At 51.9% G+C, this 19,753-nt stretch overlaps 3 protein-coding genes and 1 non-coding gene across 4 annotated transcripts; 1 reads left to right on the top strand and 3 right to left on the bottom strand.

The window, feature by feature from the left end:
• Nucleotides 1-2,347: 2,347 nt before the first annotated feature.
• On the top strand, nt 2,348-3,735 carry COL26b_003704 (uncharacterized protein; the record flags this gene model as incomplete). The annotated part of the gene is made up of 2 exons (XM_053176597.1): nt 2,348-2,402; nt 2,456-3,735. The coding sequence occupies 2 exons, from the start codon at nt 2,348-2,350 to the stop codon at nt 3,733-3,735; spliced, it is 1,335 nt and encodes a 444-aa protein (XP_053039456.1).
• Nucleotides 3,736-4,483: 748 nt separating this feature from the next.
• Nucleotides 4,484-4,570, bottom strand: COL26b_003705. The gene has a single exon. It is a non-coding gene; the product is annotated as a tRNA-Glu (tRNA).
• Nucleotides 4,571-10,999: 6,429 nt separating this feature from the next.
• On the bottom strand, nt 11,000-11,411 carry COL26b_003706 (uncharacterized protein; the record flags this gene model as incomplete). Its single annotated transcript, XM_053176598.1, has 2 exons — nt 11,000-11,014; nt 11,079-11,411. The coding sequence occupies 2 exons, from the start codon at nt 11,409-11,411 to the stop codon at nt 11,000-11,002; spliced, it is 348 nt and encodes a 115-aa protein (XP_053039457.1).
• Nucleotides 11,412-17,664: 6,253 nt separating this feature from the next.
• On the bottom strand, nt 17,665-19,611 carry COL26b_003707 (uncharacterized protein; the record flags this gene model as incomplete). The annotated part of the gene is made up of 1 exon (XM_053176599.1): nt 17,665-19,611. One exon carries the CDS (start codon nt 19,609-19,611, stop codon nt 17,665-17,667), a length of 1,947 nt encoding a protein of 648 aa, XP_053039458.1.
• Nucleotides 19,612-19,753: the final 142 nt, after the last annotated feature.

The following is a 19,753-nucleotide window of genomic DNA, read 5'->3' on the forward strand; positions in this document are numbered from 1 at the left end:
AGAGGGTCCGTCCGGTCGGTTTGGGCAGAGGTTGCCGTGTAAGGTTCCCGTGCCTCGTATCGGATGACGGGCGGGCGGTTCGGTTGTCAGGTTGGGACGCACGAACTCTATTCGCCGACTTTGCTGGTGCTTGAGATGTGAGTGTGTGTGTGTGTGTGTGTGTCTGTCCATGTGGTTACGCTGTGCTGGTTGGTTGCAACGGGCCGTGAGTCGGGGCGACGTGCCATTTGCAGTTCTAAAATCAATATTGGACGGAACATTGATTACGGCAATGCGGCCTCTGGCGAGAGGGAGGGAGGTGTGTCACTACCGAACCGTGACCGTAACCATACCTTACCGTGAATCATTCAATACGTCTGGTCCAATTTGCAATTGGGCAAACCGGCTTACATGCACTGGCCATGCATCATCCTTAGTGAGGGAAATCATATCACACAGGATGACGGCCGGGGAGACAGGGACAAAATTCGACACTGAAATGATGACTGATGGGATTTTTCTTCTTCTTTTTTGTGCAAGCCAGACTGATGACAGAAATGCTCTCTTCTCTCAAGGGTCAGGTGGCGAAGGTTTGTGTTCGTAAGAGTGAGTGCCGGGAGGTGGAGAGTGCTCAATTCCCGCAACGCAGATGATTGGAGACCCTGGGGAGTCGGCACGCGAGATCATGAAATGGCGCGCCAAATGTCCACCTGGAGAAGCCACGAGCGTACAAACTGGCAGGTCAGCGCGGGTTTTGCAGCGATGAAGCCGGTAGAGGCTGCGGGCAATATGCAGGCTGCAATATGGCTTACTTTCTGGGCATTTGATGCATTCCATGGGTGAGAAGGTTACTTAGTATGCACAGTCCAGCAGACGGAAGGAAAGCGTCCAGGGCCACCGTCCAAGTCCAGGCTTTCCCTCCTCATTGAAGAGGTGGAAGAGGTGGAAGAGGCGGCCAGGGGTGTCGGGGGAATCAAGGGATCCACTCCACACACTGAGGTCTCCTCGCAGGCGCCACCAATCAGGTCGCTTGGCCGCCCCTGCCCTCACGTTTCGCCAACAGGTTCACCCCTGCGCGCCCAATCTCTCGTGCCTGTGTCCCGCAGATTTCGCCCTTTGCACTCGCAGCCTCTGCAGGCCCTCCTTCCCCCTTTCAGCTCTCGCTCCGCCAGCCCGCACCACCCTACGAACGCCGCACCACCCAACACCCACCCACCACCTGCACCCGCACCCTCCATCCACTCTGGCTCTGGCCTTGGTCCTGTCCTGTCCTGAGTCCCGTCCTGACCAACCTGCCCTGGACTGGACCACCACCACCACCACCGTCCTGACTGCCATGCACCTGCACCTGCACCTGCACACACACTCCCGTCTCTTCTGCTGAACACTGACCTGAGTCTCGCGGGAAACACACACACACTCTCAGGTCACTCGCTGACCGAGCTCCCACCCCCCGTTCGTCTCTCATTCTCTCGCTTGCTTCGCCCCCCTCCGATCCGTCCACCCATCCATCCACTCCACCCATTTCCCCCCCAGGCCCAGCCAGCCCACCGTGCCATCCAACACCCTTCCCAGTCCAGTCCAGCCAGCCCAGCGACGCTTACGCTCTGCCTCTCTTGGTCTGCTCACTTTCGTTTCTTTCATCAACCTTTCGTTCCTCCACCCAACATCTCCAGGTTTTTCTGGCTTCGGTTCTGGTTCCGCTCTCAATCTTCAACCACCTCAGCCGCCGCCCGCCGAGTCCCCAATACGTACGATTTCCGACCGACGACAAAAGGAGATTCACGCCCCCCGGTTCGCAGTCGTCGTCCTCGTTCTCGACTTTCGGCCGACAACCAACAACCGCCGTTGATGTCTTTCACTTCCATCGCCTAGGCGCCCTTTACCACAACCACCTCAAATGTCGAGCTAGTCTCCCAGTCCTCTCGTTATCCAACTACCTACTCTCGCTCATCCAAACGTCTTCCTCTCTCGCTCTCTTCCTCTCAATCGTCGGCCGCTCTATTCCCCGAATACCTCGCAGATCCGCCCGTCCATTCCAGTCTGGACCACGCACCAACCACGATTACGCCAGCCCTCCTGCGCAATCCATTCCTCAACGTGCAATCCGATCACCTACGAGTGTCTCACCCAAGCCGACGTTTATTTCTTTCCATTAGCCCATATATCTGTCACATTTCCCTCCGAAATTCGCCTTTTGTTTTCGGTACCGACTTGCGGTCCCTTCGATTCGTCTGTGTCACCAACCCCGACAAGTGATCGACACATTTACATCCAACGGCCTCGCCTTGCAGATCGACATCGCTAGATCAGCGTTGTCGACCACCTCTTCCCTCCCATTCACCCATCAGCCAGATCGACAACCATCATGGCTCAATTCGACCCAAACCTTCACCTTCGGTCGCTCGAGGAGCTCCACGCTGGTATGTTATTGAACAGTCCAATGCCATCAGGCCTTGCTAACAGTCCGCCGCAGTCATCCTTCCTAGACAGAACGGCTGCCTCAAGTGCGAGGACAAGGCCCCTTCCTGCCCTACCAACTGCAAAAGCGACGAGTATTGCTCATTCACCATTCCGACATGTAGCCAGTGTGCCCAGGCAATCTGCGTCAAGGACGACAGCAGCACAACGACAAAGTCAAGCAGCGGCCCGAACACAGGCGCCATCGTCGGCGGTGTCATCGGTGGCTTAGCATTCATCGCAATTGCCACCTACCTGGTATGGAGGTTCTTCATCAAGACTAAGCGCCAGTCCATTATCCAAGAATCGTACATCGAGGACGTCCACGAGAAGACCATCAACGAGAAGCTCGAGCCGCCTCGCGCAACCAACCGCGACTCAACACACACCGTCCACTCGATTGCGTCCACAGTACTGACTCGAGCTTCCAACATAATCCAAATCGCCTACATTCCCGGCGTTACGAACCGAGCGACGCCCACTTCTCCGACTCTCCTCGTCCCTCCCGTGCCACCTATCCCGATGCACGCATCGAACTCCGCCGCCAGCAGCCCATCCTTCCACGAGGAGCCTCACTTCTTCGTCCCCGGCGAACTGCGCGACTCTACCTACTCTGGCATCTCCGGCTACTCTGACCGAACCTCCGTTGCGAGGACCTCGTACGCTCCCCGTTCCAGCATCGCTCCCAGTATTGCGTCGACCATCTACGGCAAGAACGCTGTTGTCGTGGCACCCGCTCAGACAGGCATGCGCGCCAAGGCTGCTGTAGTCAGTGTCAAGTCTTTGGGTGTGGGCACGAGCGGCAGCAGCACTCCTCCTGTTCCTAGCGTCGACTACGAAAAGTACAACGGCCGCCCCAGAAGCCGTGACAGCACCTTCAGCGTCGGATCTACCTTCCTGAACAACGCAACCACCGCGGCCGCAGCCCCCGTCCAGAGAGTACAGGTTGTCCGCGTCGGAAGCGGCAACGGGCCCAAGCAAGTCAGCGTCGGCTCCAAGGCATCATCATCAGACCTGTCTGTGCCTGGCACTCCTCCACCACCGACCTCCGCCGGTCGCGACTCAACTGCCGTGACAGTTATCGAGGAGGTGGAGAGCCCGACAGGAGCCGAGGGCCCCTTCTCCGACCCCCCTGAGCAACCCAAGTCCGCCCGCAGCAACCACAGCCTCAGTGCAGTCATTGAGGAGGCGACAAGGCGGGCTGCCGCAGGCCCCGACAGACGGTCAGCAAGGACAAGCTCGTACGAGCGGGGTCGCAGTCCCTTTGGCGATGAACACGCCACCAAGGACAACTAAATAACTCAAAAAACTACAAAAGCCATATGAACGGGCGTCGGCCCTGATCACGATTTACTTAACACTATTTCATTTGCTCATATATCAGGGATGACTTCCCACGTTTCTTTCTCGTATCTACCTTTTTTGTAGACGACCCGGTTGGAACAAGCCTACGGGACCAGACCGAGGGACGACTTTGGATGGACAGGACTCTTACGGACAAGGCACTGGCGTCGTGGATATTTTGAAGATTTTACTTGCCAGGGAGGAAATTATTTGAATGATGCGTAGAGGTGTACGTCTGCACATTACGCCTTTACCTATGTGTCTACTGAATAGAGATGAGATACTCCATCCATTACACTTTTTTCTCTACCTGAGCCACTATTGAACATGCAACTGCTTGTGATGATCCATGTGAAATGCCCCTTTGTGGAATGTCTTTGCACGTCATTACTCGTGCGGGACGAGAGGCGCAGGCAGACTAGGGGGCACGTCGTCAGCGTACGGGTAAGTCGGCGCTGCCGCGTGTGCGTGTCACGTGGCCCGGGAGCATCGCAATGGAAGTGCGGGACGATCGGAATGTTTTGCGTGTTTTTGTGTGGTTGTTGTGGGTGCGGGAATGAAGATCTGGGTATCTTTGACATGTCGATTAGTATTTGCAAAAGGCGATGAGAAGCGAGCAAAATGTGATTGAAGGATGAATGTGCAAAGAGGATAGAGGTGCCGGTTGGAACCAGATGGGCCAAGAATGCAAAAACAAATTTTCCGAAACCGAGAATCGAACTCGGGGCTATGCCTAACCTCTCACTTGGATGAGAGGGCATCATGTTGGCCACTACACCATATCGGATTCATGAAAGTGCGGGCGAAAAAGATGACTATGTAGCTCTGCGAATGGGGCTTGCTGAGGTGCGCGTGCGCTCGGGCGTTGGCCCCTGGGGTTGGGGATTTGGTGCGTGGGGGCCCCTGAGGACCGTGGACTTTGAGATCTCCAGGTATATCAAGGCTGTGTTTCTTGGTCGCTAGGCTTTTGAGGAACTGCAAATGGCATTGGAGTTCGGGAATAGTTTCCCCTACGAGGAAATGTAGGCTTTAAGACTGAATGGCCTTTCGGTCTGCTGGGAAGGATGTGGGAAGAGTGCGGGATGCATTTCTGCCCTGTCCGGGTGCGAGTATGGTGCTGAATAGTTGGGAGGGGAAGACGGCGGGGGACGATGGCGGTTCGGTATGTTTTGAGATGCTATGATGTATGAAATGCAGGTCTGGCTGGGAGCAAGTGGTAGACGAACAATCTTTTTCATTTCCTTGTCGGGACCAGACCAGGACCTCGTATTGTTTTGGCTTCTTTTGGCCTTCTTCTGTGCTGCGCTCGATTTTATATCGTGTTGAGAACTGGCGGCTGAGGGGGTGAGGTTGTATGTTGTGATAGGGTGAGATGGCTGTATAAATGTGTGCTGTTGCTCCCTTTCTTTCAGGGAACCACGGAGCAGGCAATGCGGGACAGATAGAGGGCGGTTTACTTCTACAGTTTGGTGCGAGAGGGATTATGGCGATGATTTACTGCCAAGGTGAACGTGTGACTGACTGTCGCGAGGATCTTGCTTCATGAATACGGGGCAGGATATACGAGGGGTGATGGACGAGAGGGTTTTCAGAGCGTCGGGTGCTGATGGAAAGTTTTGGCCGCATTGTTTTGAGATATGGTGACTGGGATGCCGTCTGCGATGGTGTACGGTTCTTGAAACCAATTGCCCAAAAGAGCAAGTAAATTGCCTGGCTTGAAATTCATTCATCAGCGCGTTAGCCCGTCGTTTTATGTATTCGGGGATTGCTGATCGAGAACTTGTCGAAAGGGGCGCTCGCATGATCTGCTCGTCTATAAATAAGACGTGTTTGGCGTTTGGGATAGCCGCTCTTCAATTAGCCCGGTCAGCGTCGCGTTCGTATACAGATTGTGAACACCTTGAGACCCCTTTCAAATGCATCTTCCTATAATAAGAGAGTTGAGTTGTATGTGTTCTAGTCTTCGGGAATCGGCTTTTCGGGGCTCTCGCGTCGGGTGTGTATTCGTGGCGAATGAGCAAAGGTTTAGTGAGTGGTGAGTACTAGGGGAAAGAATTGATCAAGACGGGGATTGATCTCTGAGCAGGGCTATAACTGTGTGTGTCTTGATTGCTTTCGCATAGATCCTGCCCTTTGAAGGGTATTCCAGATTGCTCTCTGCCAGGGTGAAACAGTAGGCGAGAGATGGCATGGTTATATGGTAGAACTGATAGATGAGAAGATATTGTTGGACTTGTTTGAGAAGTCATGATTGGAACTAGCTTTGGGTGGGAGCAGTGGTCATCAGTCTCGTAGGATAGTCTTGGTAGCTCATTCTGCCGTGTATTTGGCACAGCGTGTACTTGTATTGCAGGAGGTCAATTTCAGACACGCCGCTCATCTGTGTGAGTGATTGACGTGTCGGGATAGTTGGAATCGCCATGAGCCTCAGCAGTTCGCTCACAAGCAACAGTGCCAACGATGATAAGTTGTCAGATGTCTGTGAAAGACGATGCTGTGTGTATGAGCAACACGCTGTCGGTCTCGGTCCCTGGCCGAGACATATACATGCCTGCCAAAATTGTGAAAATACTCCCAGGAAGCCAGGAAAGTTGTATTTTCAAGAGGAGAAGTTTGGGAATATACTGCCCATCTGAAATGACTCTTCACGAAGTGGTCAGATGGATCTTCAAACCAGCAACGTCATTGCGGCCTCGGTCCCGTGAAGATATGAGCTACTCATGATTTTATACCCTTTTGTCCAGACATGCCTCTAATGGTGAAATTCTGAAGAAATTTGTGACCCATCAGCTTGGAAACACGTTGCTGTCGTAGACGTCTGAGTAGAATTTAAAGGGGCGGATCTCGTGTCGAGCTGATGACTCTGCAGCAGTTCAAGATCTGCATCACTTTAGGTCAGGTCGACTGACTATTCTGAAACTAATAGCCTCGGCAAGTTCAAAGTGCTTTTAGCTACTGACAGGACACAAGCAGGAAATCCCGTTTGAACTGCGGTAGGAATACTCGATCAGGAATGAGGGAGAATGAGGGAGGATGAAGGACGGGACTCTAGAAGGACATGCGGCGTTTCACGGTTTGACATATTCACTGGAGCCTTTCGTCAAGGTATGCTGTTATCACGATTACAGGTTCGGCCTCGCAGTTGTGTCGGTGAATATCTCGTAGAGCTCCTTTGCATTGCTTACAGTGTGGAGAAATAGCGCGACATCAGTTTTATATCCAATGGATGTCTTCGAGACGAGCAGCGAAGTTCCGGGACCGAGTACAAGAGGGAATGGAAAACCGAAGACCCCGAACATGAAAGCACCACGCAAATGGGACAGCTCTATGTCCGTAATTCTACTTCTCTTCAACTGTGATTTCTTGAGATTGGCGTACGTATCAATGTGCGTCACATGCTGACGGTTGGGGAGGCGTATGATTGCAAACGACGACAAGAAAGTGCGAGAATACTCAGACTATGGCGACCAACAACGACAGTGATCGTGGAACAAGCATAGGACATCAATGTCGTGTTGGAAGCGGGGTCTTCTTGATCTCACCAAGGCTGGCGTTGTGTATATCGAAAACTTTCCCTCTCTCCAGACGCCATTCGGCTTGGCGGAGGCCGATTAGCTTATGACATGGCACGAGATACTTATGTTTAACAGGATTAAAGACACATCCACTTCGGAGTTGGACCTCAAGCCTGTATAACAGAGTATTTTAATGGAACATTGCTCATTACAGAGCGTCGCAGCAAGAGGACAAATGGACTGGACAGGAAATCGACGTCGTTAATAACGGAAACACGACAACGTTGGGTATGAACAAGAGAGGTGAATTTCCCCTGTAAGTCTCCGACTTGAGACGCCGGCATTCCTTCTTTCTGACTGTGAAGAATCAGCAGAGGTATATCAGGCAAACAAGGATGAGGTCGGCTAGAGACTCTTCGATAGCAAAGAGTCCTGACGTGGCAGCATACAAGATGAAGTAGTGCATCGGCTTGCTTCCTCATCCAATAAATAAAGAAGTTGTTGATTTCAGCCCGCCGCATTATGTCCAGTACGTTTCATATGCCGCCACCTTGATGCCTTTTAACTCACGACTCAAGGAGGCTAGGATTGAAGCAGGGACTAGATGCGGTTCGTTAAGCTCGCTGGCTCCCAGGGGCTGTGAGAGAGATGGATCAAATGAAGGTGCTTTGGGATCTATGAGCCATATTTAAGGATGTTTCAATGATGAGATTGTTGTCCCGTAAGGCTAAGGTATGTCAAGGTCGTCCGACGCGTCCCAGCGGCTGTTGAGATGGGCAAGCTGCGGACTTTGAGAACCTACCCGCCGGTACTTGATGAGAGACCGAATACGTGGACAGTGAAAGACAACATCGGAACCAGAAGTCTGCAGTTTATACTGCCCCCGCGCGTTCAACCCCGCAATCGACGGGACCGATCGGACCGCTTAGCTGATGTATGCTTGACGAAGGATATCCCGCTTGGTCCGCAAATCAGGCAGGCCTTGAGAGTTGCAGTGCCTCATTTGTATATAGGCTAGAATACCCGAGAGAAGATTGAAATGACGGGCCTTGGAACCGGAATGGCTGATGGTGTGCTACAGAAATTTCGTCTTAAGGGAATGTTTTCGTCTTAAGGGAATGTGTGATCGCATGAGCAACTGACGTGTTGGGGCTGGGGCCGCTCTTCGCCTCCTATTGGAACTGTGGTTGCAAACCCTGATTTTGCCCCTGATTCTTTGTGTCTGCGCATATCTCAAGTTATATTTATATCACATGTGGTTTATGCCAGATGTGTGTTTCCACGTCGTCTCTGAGTCCAGGGTCAAGAGTGACGCGAAGGTGATATGATTGTTGTATATATCAGACGAGCTACACAACAACTAGTTCTCCAGGACAATATAGCTCTTGCTCTATCCTTTCCGCAGAAGACCATCCACCACAAAGGGTTGAGTGCGCCTCGTGAGGTACTCAATAGATTTTAGTGTATGATGACTTCCCTAATAAATTCGCAGAACGTTTCCGGTGTATGTGGACACGAAAACACGAGGGATATAGATGATGGAAGCTTGGCGATGGGAGAGAGGGTTTGTTGTAGACTCTCAGGTTGTATCAGGCTCGTTCTCAAACAGTACTCGAGTGGTAGTGCTTCCCTTTCGAACCCTCCGACACCAATTCTCAGCTTATTGGGCGTTCGTCGACGGCATTCCATCTTGAGAGCTAAGGTATTTGTATTTGGAAGATGGAGTCAGATGTCGGTTCATGAAAGAGTTGCATGCCATGCAAACAAAGACAGTCGAAAGCTACCGGAAGCGCCTCGACATTTGTTTTGAAATTACAAGAGACAGCTATAAATCACATTATTCGGCTAGTTTCTACTGCTTTTTCCATCGCGAAACAATGACATTTGTCCATGTCTTGTTGCAGAAAGGCCACTTTGCACAAAAATGCGTCTTTCACCAGGTCCAAGCAGCGAGACTATGCTACCTCTACGACGTAGCAGCCCGTCCTACAGTCTACTACGCTCTAGGATTACGCCAGAATACACCAGCGAGCCTAGACAACAGAGCAGAGATACGAACAAACAGAGAAATCCAACAAAATATCGAGAACGAACCCTCTGGACTTTGTTGGGTCATCTTTCTGACCAGGTTCCCGCGTTCGCACCAGAACGATCCGTTGGGGGTGCCGGAATGAAGGTGGGCGGCACCGATGGCATACACAATGATGACATTTCCCCGTGAATCGGAAAGCTTGGTCTCTCATCTTGATCCTCTACTAATGCCAGAATACGTAAACCACGAAAGACGGGACCAGAAACAAGAACCCTGATTGCTCTCCTCGCGCTTTCATACACTAGTCGATGAGGCTCATCGGGTTGTTTGTCTGGTATGCTTGAAGAAGGATATCCCGTAGCATCAAACCCGGTTGCGAATGTTCCACAATCCAACATCGGGTGCAGAAAGTGAAAGAGGCTATTGAATGTCTGATTTATAGCTACTTTTACTCTAGCCACAAGTCGGGATCAAAGATGTTGGTGTATACAACTGATCAGCTTGCCCCATGTTACCAGGTAAAGATTGGTGCTTTCGTTGAGATCGTGTCTATGCACGCGGTGTTCAAGCTGTTTGAAATTGTGATATTGAAGTTGAGGTACCGATGTTCTAGAATAGACATGTCAATGCCACTTCTTTGTCTGCATTTAGAGTAGCGATGATCTGAAGCCAGTGGCCAGACGTGTCAGGAAAGCTCTTGATCTCTAGGCCATGTCTTGAATTGTGTTTGAAAATGAACTCTAAACTGGCCGAGATGCTATGTGAGAGGCGTCAACTATTTAGCTCTTCTCAAACCCATGAGATTCGAAGCAACCAAGCAAACCACCACTTACTCCCATGCGACATCTTCTCCACCCACGTAAAGGGGAATCAGGGAGCTGAACTGCACCAGAAAGCTGATCAACTTGTACAAAACAACTATCGAGGCCGTGAAAGCTAAACTTCAATCTTCTACTTTCAGTGCTGGTCACCAGAACTGGAGTATTCCGGATTTGACTGCGCCGCAGACAACAACCAGAGGTTTGCGGTCTGGTACGTTAATGTTGTAGTGTGACACTCTCGTGGCAAGAACACAGCGCACAACGTTGCTTCGTCCCGACCTTCGAGGGATGCTCATTTGCCTGGCTATCAAAATCGACTGGAATCAAGTTCTTATATCGATCTACCGCTCAGCCACGGTAGCCTGTGTCCAGTAACTGCAAGCCACCCTTTGCATATTGTTCATCCGTGCTGCCAAGCATCTCTTCAGGTTCTCGAAACGTCCGGTTGAGAGCCTCCGGTTCAGTCAAGGCAACTTCGCTGACGGAGCTTTGTTGCTTGATGGTTCGGAGGCACTTCTTTGGAGCTTGTAAGTCGCCTGAACTTCAAGAAGTCTGACGACTTTCGTTGTTCCGTCATAACAAACTTCGTCATCGTTCTTCCAGTCGTCATAGCACTCAGAACTATTAAACTTCACTCACAAACTCATCATGATCGTGGGTATTTAAATGTGTTTCTAGCATTCGTGAAAACTCCTATAGCGTCAGATTTCATGTTCTTTTATCATTTCCAATGCCTATCGACAATCCAAATGTGTCAACAATGGAGACATCGTTGTTCAGCATCGTTCTTTACTGAAATCAAGTTCCGCTTAACGTATGTATCGCTTCAAGTAACATTAAAGCACCAATCATGCAGTGCCAACCTATGTCTATGTCAGCCCATGCAACCTGATAATAATCTCTCTAACAGTGGAAGTAGTAACTTACGCTAGTGTCTTTGCTTGGATCAAGCAAGAGAGTTGTGTCGCAAGTGCCACCAGCGTCCAACCAGAAGCACGTCCAGTCTTTGGCGTCTTTCTCGCCGACGCACATGACCTTGCGGTCCTGGGTCTGGTTCGAGAGTTCCAGCTTGCCTGGTTTCGTGGCGTCGCTGTTCGGGGTGTATCGAAGAAAGCCCGTGTTGAAGTCGGCCTGCTGAACGCCGCCGGTCCGCTCGCTGAAGAGGAAGACGTTGCCGCTCTTGAAGGGTGCCGAGGCACATGTAACCGCCTCGGCGGCGACGACGAAGGCGGACACGATGAAGGCGTAAGTAATCTGCATTTTGAAGTTTGGATATAGATGGTGATGTGGTTGAAGGAGTGGTCCAAATCTAGATGCAAGGCAGCGACGACGTGGGCTTTATCAAGAATCAACTTATCGAGTTCTCGGTTTTTTATTTCCCAAATCGCTTGGACTTATCCGTACTATACGAAAATAAGTTTGAGGCATAGTATATCGGGGAGTTACCGGAAAGTATGCTATATCATGTCATGGCTAGTCAGGCACGTCGCTTGGCTGTCGCGGCCACCACCAGACTTATTTCGGTCGTGGCTGAGGGGGGCAGCAATAAATCTGAGAACGTCCCGTCGTTCATGTTACAGGGACAACCGGTTCATCTGATTACTGTAAGGCGTTGCTTTGTAGGGCAGAACAGGGGCTAACGGCAATGAGTCAGTCCCGTCGCTTTCGCCTTGTGTCAAAGTAGCTGGCCTGACTCCTTGGGAGACAACCCCACGTCTCGCTCCCCAGTCTTACTTAGCCTTCGAAAAGTCAACAAAGTTTAAATCAATGATGCCGGCGGTCAGGAAAGATGTCCTCCTTGTTCCCGCCCGCGAAGTACACCGCGCGGATTACTCCGATGGGTCTGCCGGGTCGATCGATATGGGCGGAAGCGACGGGGCACCCAGAGTCTCAAAGAGTGGTATTGTATTGACTGAAAACCAATGATGTTACTTTGCAAAATATGGAAGGCCTGGGGTTCGGAAACTTTGGTCGCTGTCTAGTCTTCCAGCCTTGTATGTCAAAAGCATTTGTTCAACTGTAAGCCATGGATGCTGAGGGAGGTGCTGCCTTCAGCCTTGGTCTGAGAAGTCTCATTCCAAGAACAAATGCAACTGGTTTACCTGAATTTACATCTCTGTTATTTTCCGGGTATTGATTCAGTGCTGAATCACAGCCCGACGGACGGCAGTTGAGTGAGGCTTGAGGCCCATCACTAGACATCTGAGGCCCTCATGAAATGACTGTCCAGGAGAGGAGACTCCAGCTGATGCCGTGGAAAACCTTTTCTGTCGCTGAGCAAGATCTATCGTTGCTCTCGGCTGTCATCTTTATGACTGATGGATTCGATATGGACACCTTTTATACTGCACTTCCTCTAATGGCAAGATTGGAAAGGAGTATTGGCCGAAGTCGGGGGTTCCAGAGTCATTCGCCTTTAAGATGACGATGGTATATTGTAGATACTTTGTCATGCATGTCAAGTCAACCTTGCGGGATTTCTTGGAGGTGTTTGCGAGCTGCTTCCTTCCAGTTGTCTAACCAGGCCAGAAGTAGAATTCCTCCCACGCAGGCTCTTTACTTTCGCAAAGCGCAATTATCTCTTCTCTCCCCTATCTAAATTCCCTCCTGCCTAGGTATTCAGTCCTCAGCATCAGCTAGAGCCCAACCCAAGGAAGCATGGATAAGTCTGCAACGTACAGGAGCCTCTCATCATCCTGTTCGATGTTGGGGACAATAGGGTCGCAGTGCTCACAGCTTAACTTTACATCCATTGTTCAGGCAGATCGATTGTTGAAGGCTCCACAAGTCAACAACTCCCAGGCTTCATATATTTCTAAAGAACTCAATCATCATAGCCGGCGTTGACGCAGTCACTAAGGCAACATTCTCTGTGATGTAATCAGTATATAACTGATGCCAGGACCAGATGAAGTGATCTACCAATCCACCCCGTTGCGCAATGTTTCCTTCCTAGTATAAGGAAATAGCTTAGTAGCTCGTACCACACACCCGTTCACGCCCACGAATCAAACAGCTAGGACGGCACCATCCATTCCGTTCTAGACCCTTATCTCTATTCTCGCCTGATTATGCCGAAGGAATACCAGTAACCCCCAAATCTGAAGCAAGCCAGCCGACTTCCACACCCTCGTTCATGGAACATACCCGTGGAGAATTGCCTTGGGCGACACATTCAGAATCAGCCGTCATACCAACAGCAACTCTATGAGGATGCATTTGTTGTCCTCATCAAAGTCCACTTGGCTCAGAGAGTATGCACTCATCCACCACAACGTCTCAGAAGACCATCACGTTGCTCACAAAAGGACGACAATGGTTTACCGAACATCGATAAAAAGTGTCAACATCGCTTGTTTCATGTCAGCGGCAATTAACCAGTCTCAGACCACACTGCTCCTTTGCAAAGGCAAGCAAGCCTGCAAGTCATGGCCATGGTCAACTCAACGGAACCAAAGATAAGCACAATGAGCATCACTCTCTTCTACTAGAAAGGCTCTTGGAACCCTCTGTCCTGGCTGGGTACATTGCTGTATACTCGACTGCCCTCGGAGCCAGATGCCAGAGAGCCCAAGTCTCATCATCGTTCACACCTGGATGTCTTTACGCACTCGGAAAGTTCTAGGGGTAGTTGATGCAGGTCTCAATTGCATGGCAACTACCCAGACTCAGAGTTCATTTTTTTTTTTTTTTTGGTTCTCATAGACTACTCACATCAGCAATTCATACCATTCGTCAACCCAACCACCTCCGCACCATCAATCTGGACGTGGGCTTCAACATCCCCTGCGACTGAAAGCCACATAAAACGACACGCCTTAGCACTCACGCAATCAAAGGGCAAATCATGCAACTTTCTGACAATGGCTTCCATTGTGTGACACCGAGATGACAGGTCAATGGACGACTTTCGAATCCCACCGCACAGCATCCTCCTCTATCTTGACATTAACCTACCCCCGAAGCCCATCTCTCGACCCTCTTAGCCTCCGTCTCTTCCCCTGCTGGTGAATCTCCAAAGTATACGGCCATTGCAACAACGACTGAGAAATGAATGCAAACGCCTTTCCCAACGTCTGTCAAAGTTTGGCATTTGGGCATCGCACCTCTGTGTCACCCATGCCAGCTTCTCGACTCTCGCTTCATCTAACATGGCTACCAACCCGATTTATTTGCGGAACAGTGACACATGCCACACAACGCGAGATATATATACCGCCTCCAGTGATGACATCACACAGGCGCGCGCTCCGTACGTTTGCGTGGAGGGTCGTAGACGTCTTTTGTCAGTGGCCACTATATAAACAAGTCCGCCAGCAGGAGCACTTCATTCTTCCACAAACCAATAGAAAGCAATCCAGATCTCTGTTGGATTTGAACCTCACGAGGCCTCAGAACAATAATAATGCGAAGAGCGCCTAATAACATCTCGCCGGCAGCAAACGCACCGCGCGTCCAACCGCTAGGCTTTCTCCCGTGTCCAGTCTCGCCTGCTCATACACGGCCACATACCCATCCATCAACAGAGGAGATCGTTGCCTCAACCCATGTGTGTCGCACATGACATTGAAAATCGCCAGGCTGTGTATCATCGCAAGGCTACGGGTTGAGGTTCACAACAAAGCTGTACCAAACCATGACGGCCTGAACGTCGTCTGCAGAGCGACCATTTCTGGAAGGCGCCGGACCCTGCAATATATACCCCCCTCGAACCCATCTCTAGTCAGTCGCTATTGGTGAGCACGCACAGTCGGCCGCATCTGAGGACCATCTATCTCCATAGGATGGCTGTCTATAGGATGTGGTCCGCTGAACCGGTATCAAACAACGCTGAGAGTCCCTGAGAAGCTGTGAGCGGAGCAGACAATCAAACCACAAGTAGAGCTCGATCGTATCGAGTTACAGTCAGGGCTTTAGAAGGAAAGCAGAGCAACATCCACGAGCCTCCAGGCATGCCTGGCCTCACTCGAGTACTCAAGCCTACGATTCCGCTGCCTGCGGGGTATGTTGTAGGTATAACTCCGAAACAACAGTGAAGAGATGACCATGAATGGCTCGCTATCACATCGGTCGGAGTAGACATCGAATTCGAAACACGCATCTGCTAATCAATCGAGCTTTGTAGCAAGAGAGTGCGACTCCAAACGATGTCCGCCGCTAGAGTGGGGCATTTACTTGCAGAACATCGCTGATTTTCACCGAATGTAGAATTATATACTCCCTCCCAGATCTTACTAGTACTAGAATGCTTCGTTTACGATATGTGAGAAGCCACCAGCCTCTCGTAGTGGCTATAAAAGAGAACGATCAGCACCGTTCACTACTCACAAACCAATAGTGCGTGTGACTGATTGGACACACCCAGTCTTTCCTCGCTCGGACTCGGCTTTCCAAACCCGTACAGACTCAGGAAAAGACGCATCACACACACATGCCCAGCCGCCTCTTGACATGACCATCTTCTAACGAGTCTATAAACGGTATTGTCCATACATACATGCCACATACTCCCATCTGGACCCAGACAGCGGATGACCGAACGTTGCAAACCGTGACCGCAACCCATGAGATTGAATATCTATCCTCTTTGCCACGTCGGAAATGGTCGGCAGTTCCGAGGTCACTTTTACCATCTGGCAAAGTTTCCAGAAGAAGACTGCCACGATGATGCCACGATGATTTCGTTGTCTATTCTGAGCCCATCACCCGATATATGTACTCCCTCACTTGTCCAGCCTTACTTCATGTCGTCAACGGCTCTCATGTTTGCACATACGGCTACCAGTACCCCTTTGGTTTACTCGCGACCCGAAACTGAAATTTGATTAAACTATTTTCCCCTGGCCAGAGACGACCTGACAAGGACACTTACACAGGTACTATCGACACATCTCCGCGCGCCTCTAAGCACAACCCCCAAGCTCCCAAGCACTCTCAAGCTGATCATTATCCGGATATGCACCCAATATCCCCCGAGAGGCCGAGACAACAGAGACCCGATGTCCAAGTCGCACTCGCTATCTACAAAACTGATCATTCCCCGGGCCACAACACGCAAATGGCTACAGCTCCAGAACCATGGCGGATACCGAGCATTTAACATCAACCCAACCGGCAAATGTTGCCGTCCAATCTCGAACTTGCAGCCCCTGGACGCATTATATACCCCTGGCCCTTCTTCCTGGGCCAGGCGCACCCTTGGCAGCAGCACTGATCATCTCCAGCAACCGGCCTGTGAGCATGGGAGTAGGGTATAAATGCAGACTGCAATCGTATCTCTATCATACCCAGCAATGAAACTGCTGGATCTACATGGTCGTAGTTCAATTATATCCCAATACTCTTTCCATTCCCAACCGGCACAAGTAGAACATCTCCCACCCTATTTCCCTCGGTCCATCCTCCGCCTCGGTTGCGGCCGCGTATACATCCCACAGACTCTCCCTGAGCCGCCGGACGACGACCATTCCAAATCAACACAGTAAAGCCCACTTCGAGCCCCGTTTTCATCGTACATATGATGCCAACCTTTTTGTTCATGGATTAGCCTATCGACGATGAAAAAGAATGCTACTGACGCAGCTGGCCATAGAACTTGTCATTTCTTGCCCCGATCACATCTTCAGCACCAGCAGGAGAACTTATATACCTAAACCCCCACCCCGAACGCCCCGTCCCTCAAGAACCTCAGGACCTCAACTCACAAGCCCCGTGATAGCATACCACCACTTGCAAGACCCAAAATCTCCTTGTTGCCCGAGGGTCAACTTATAATGTGCAGGGTACGCTGCACCAGTTCCTCAGAAGTCTTGCTTTCACGGCCGATATGGAGGAAGAACAACATTACTTCCATTCTAATCTGACCCAACATCATCTTCATCTGACCCAAAACCTCCGGGCCGTCTTCGGTCATCTATTCAACCGCATACCCTGCCACAGAAGACAGACGCCAACCACCAACCCACGCGAATCCCATCTCGCAATAGTTCCACAGCAGAGACGGCACCAGCTCAACCCATTCATCCCATTGGGCCAGGTCGCAATACCAAATATCGCCTGTGCATCGCGCCATTCAAGAGATCAATTGCCCTGCCAACATGTCAGAGCCCCCCCGTCAAGAGAACTTATATACCCCAAACAGGTCTCCAACACCTGATGAATAAGCCCATCTCTACGCAAAAAGCTTTGTGGTAGTGCGTCGCTCCATCACAGATCGCATCTTCATTTCGGCAAGACGGCCTTTGCAAGACGACTTCACTCGAACTAACAACTTCAAATTTAACAAATTTATTCAAAGCATCAGTACCTAAATGCCTCCTCCCAGATCCTTTATATGATAAAAACAGCGCCCACCCTTGAGGCAACGATTGATAATCTTGCGCTGATTTCGTTGTAAATTCTTGTGAGCTGTATGAAGCATACTTGTAACACCACGTCAAATTGCCTCCCCGCGCCTACTCTACTGACTCTACCTCGCTAATCTTGGACCAGACCGTCTCCTGCAACGCCGACTTCAGCCGCCCCTTCTTCCGCCGGTGCTCATCAGCGTGATCTTTTGCTTCTTCTTCTTCCCCTTACCACCGCCTCCACCACCACTAGCAGCCGCAGCTGCACTGCTGCTAGCGGTGGAAGTGCTGGGTTCGTTGACGCCCATCGCCTCCATCTGGAACGACAAGTCCGCGGCGCTGAAGACGTCTTCGTCCTTCAGCCAGCCATCATCCACGGCGCGCTGCGGAGCGAGTTGCGGCGATCCGTGGATTACGTGAGTTCCCCACACCGTCCTCTGCGTAGATGGACTCGTAGAAATGGAAGCGAGGTGCTCGAACCCGGGTCGCGGGTCCGGCGGCGTGGCGCCAGCATGACTGGACAGCGGCTGGAACTCCTCGAGATTCAACGCGGGGACGTGGTCCTCTTCGATAGGGCCATAGTCGCGCCTCATCGCAGCCGTGCTCTTGAACTGCGCGGCCTCGATCCTTTCGGACTGAAGCCTCTCGCGCTCCTCCTGCACAGCCTTGTCGCGGTTGCGCTTCCTCCTCCGGCCAATCTCGTCCGCGAACTTTTCAAGCACGTCTGCCGACACGATGTCCGTCCAGTCACATTCCAGAAAACTGATGCGGCATCCGTAAGGCAAGTGGCCCAGGTACTTGGCCCGCTTGCGCTGCACCTCATCCACGACGTGGCCCGTGGAGATGTGCTCGACGCGCGGGAGAAGCGTTGATGGGAACGCCGAGAAGTCGCCATACTTTGTCTTGAGAATCCGAATGTCGAGCGCCGAGAGGTAGAGATGTGGTTGTGACGAATAAAAGTAGAAATCTGGCTGCACCGACTTTTGCGTTCCCGCCGTCATCGAATCGTTCTTGCCGAGGTCTTTGACCTTGTCTTTGGACGCATTGATAGCCCGGATCGCCTTCTGTGTCCACTCGTCGTCTTCGTGGTATAGCAGCTGGTCCTCCGTTCCCTGCTTCTCCAACGCCTCAATCTCCTCGTCATACTGCTCCACCATGTAATCGCCGGTGCCCTTCATCATTCTCGCATAGTCTAGCACGTTCGCGGCAAAGTGCCACGGAATGTCATCCGCCACGTTCAGCGCGTCAGAGCCGTTCTCCCACGGCAGCGCGAGCGTCGACTTGGCGGTGCGCGCCATCAGCCGCAGCACCACGTCGTCGCCGACCCGCGGTAGGGGGCTCTCCTGTCCCGCGTAGAAGCGCACCGGTCGCGTCTCATGGAGGTAGACGCTGTCCTCGCACAGCGGGCACTTCTTCCACTTCAAGCCCTTTGAAGGCTTGGAGTCCTCGTCGGTCGTGGTGTTCATGAATCGGATCAGGCAGGACAGACAAAAGATGTGCCCGCACTTTGCCATTCTCGGCGCGACCGGCTCGGACAGGCAGATCGGGCAGCTCGCGGCCTGCGACTCGGACGACGCCAAGATCTGCAAGACATTGTTCCAATCGATGTGTACGTCGGCGTCGGCGGCCTGGCTGGAGTAGCTCGCCTCGGGCGAGACGACGAAGCGGTAGTTTGCATGGACGTATCTCGCCTTGTCGTTGGCGTGGTGTCCTGAGCCGGGGCCCCAGGTCGGATTGCGCCTGTAGCTCCTAGCATACGAGTGATGCTCCGCAAAGGGTCGTGTCGGCATGCTGTAGTTGAGCAGGTGGGTGATGGAGGTCTGTCCCCGACGGCTCGAGGGGTTTCGGACTGCCCTCATCTCGGCGAAAGCGTCATCGTCATCCGGGTTTGGGTGCCCCCTGTACTCGCCACCGAGTCCCGGCCGGCGCTGCATCTTGTGCTGTTTCCTGGCACCCTGGCTCTTTCGAGGGGCGCCTTGCGTATGGGAGGGGCTGGCTTGAGCCGGACGGCGGTTGGATTCGAAGCTCGTGGTGACGGGGCCTGGCTGGATCGCAGGCGAGTGGGAAGTCGACGCTGAAAGGGACTTGCCCAAGTTGGACGGTGTCGAGCTCATATTCGGCTGTTCGAAGATCGGGGTGGGTGTCGTGAAGGTCCTCCCTCCCGTGGAAGCGGCAGCCGTCTCAGTTGCCCCCCAGCTTGGTGTCGTGATGCAATGCGGCGCGAGGGAAGGAGTAAGGAGAGTGGAGGGGGCGACG

Source organism: Colletotrichum chrysophilum, assembly GCF_026319265.1.
Source record: "Colletotrichum chrysophilum strain AFK26 chromosome Unknown scaffold_21, whole genome shotgun sequence".
In the NCBI taxonomy this organism is placed as follows: Eukaryota; Fungi; Ascomycota; class Sordariomycetes; order Glomerellales; family Glomerellaceae; genus Colletotrichum; species Colletotrichum chrysophilum.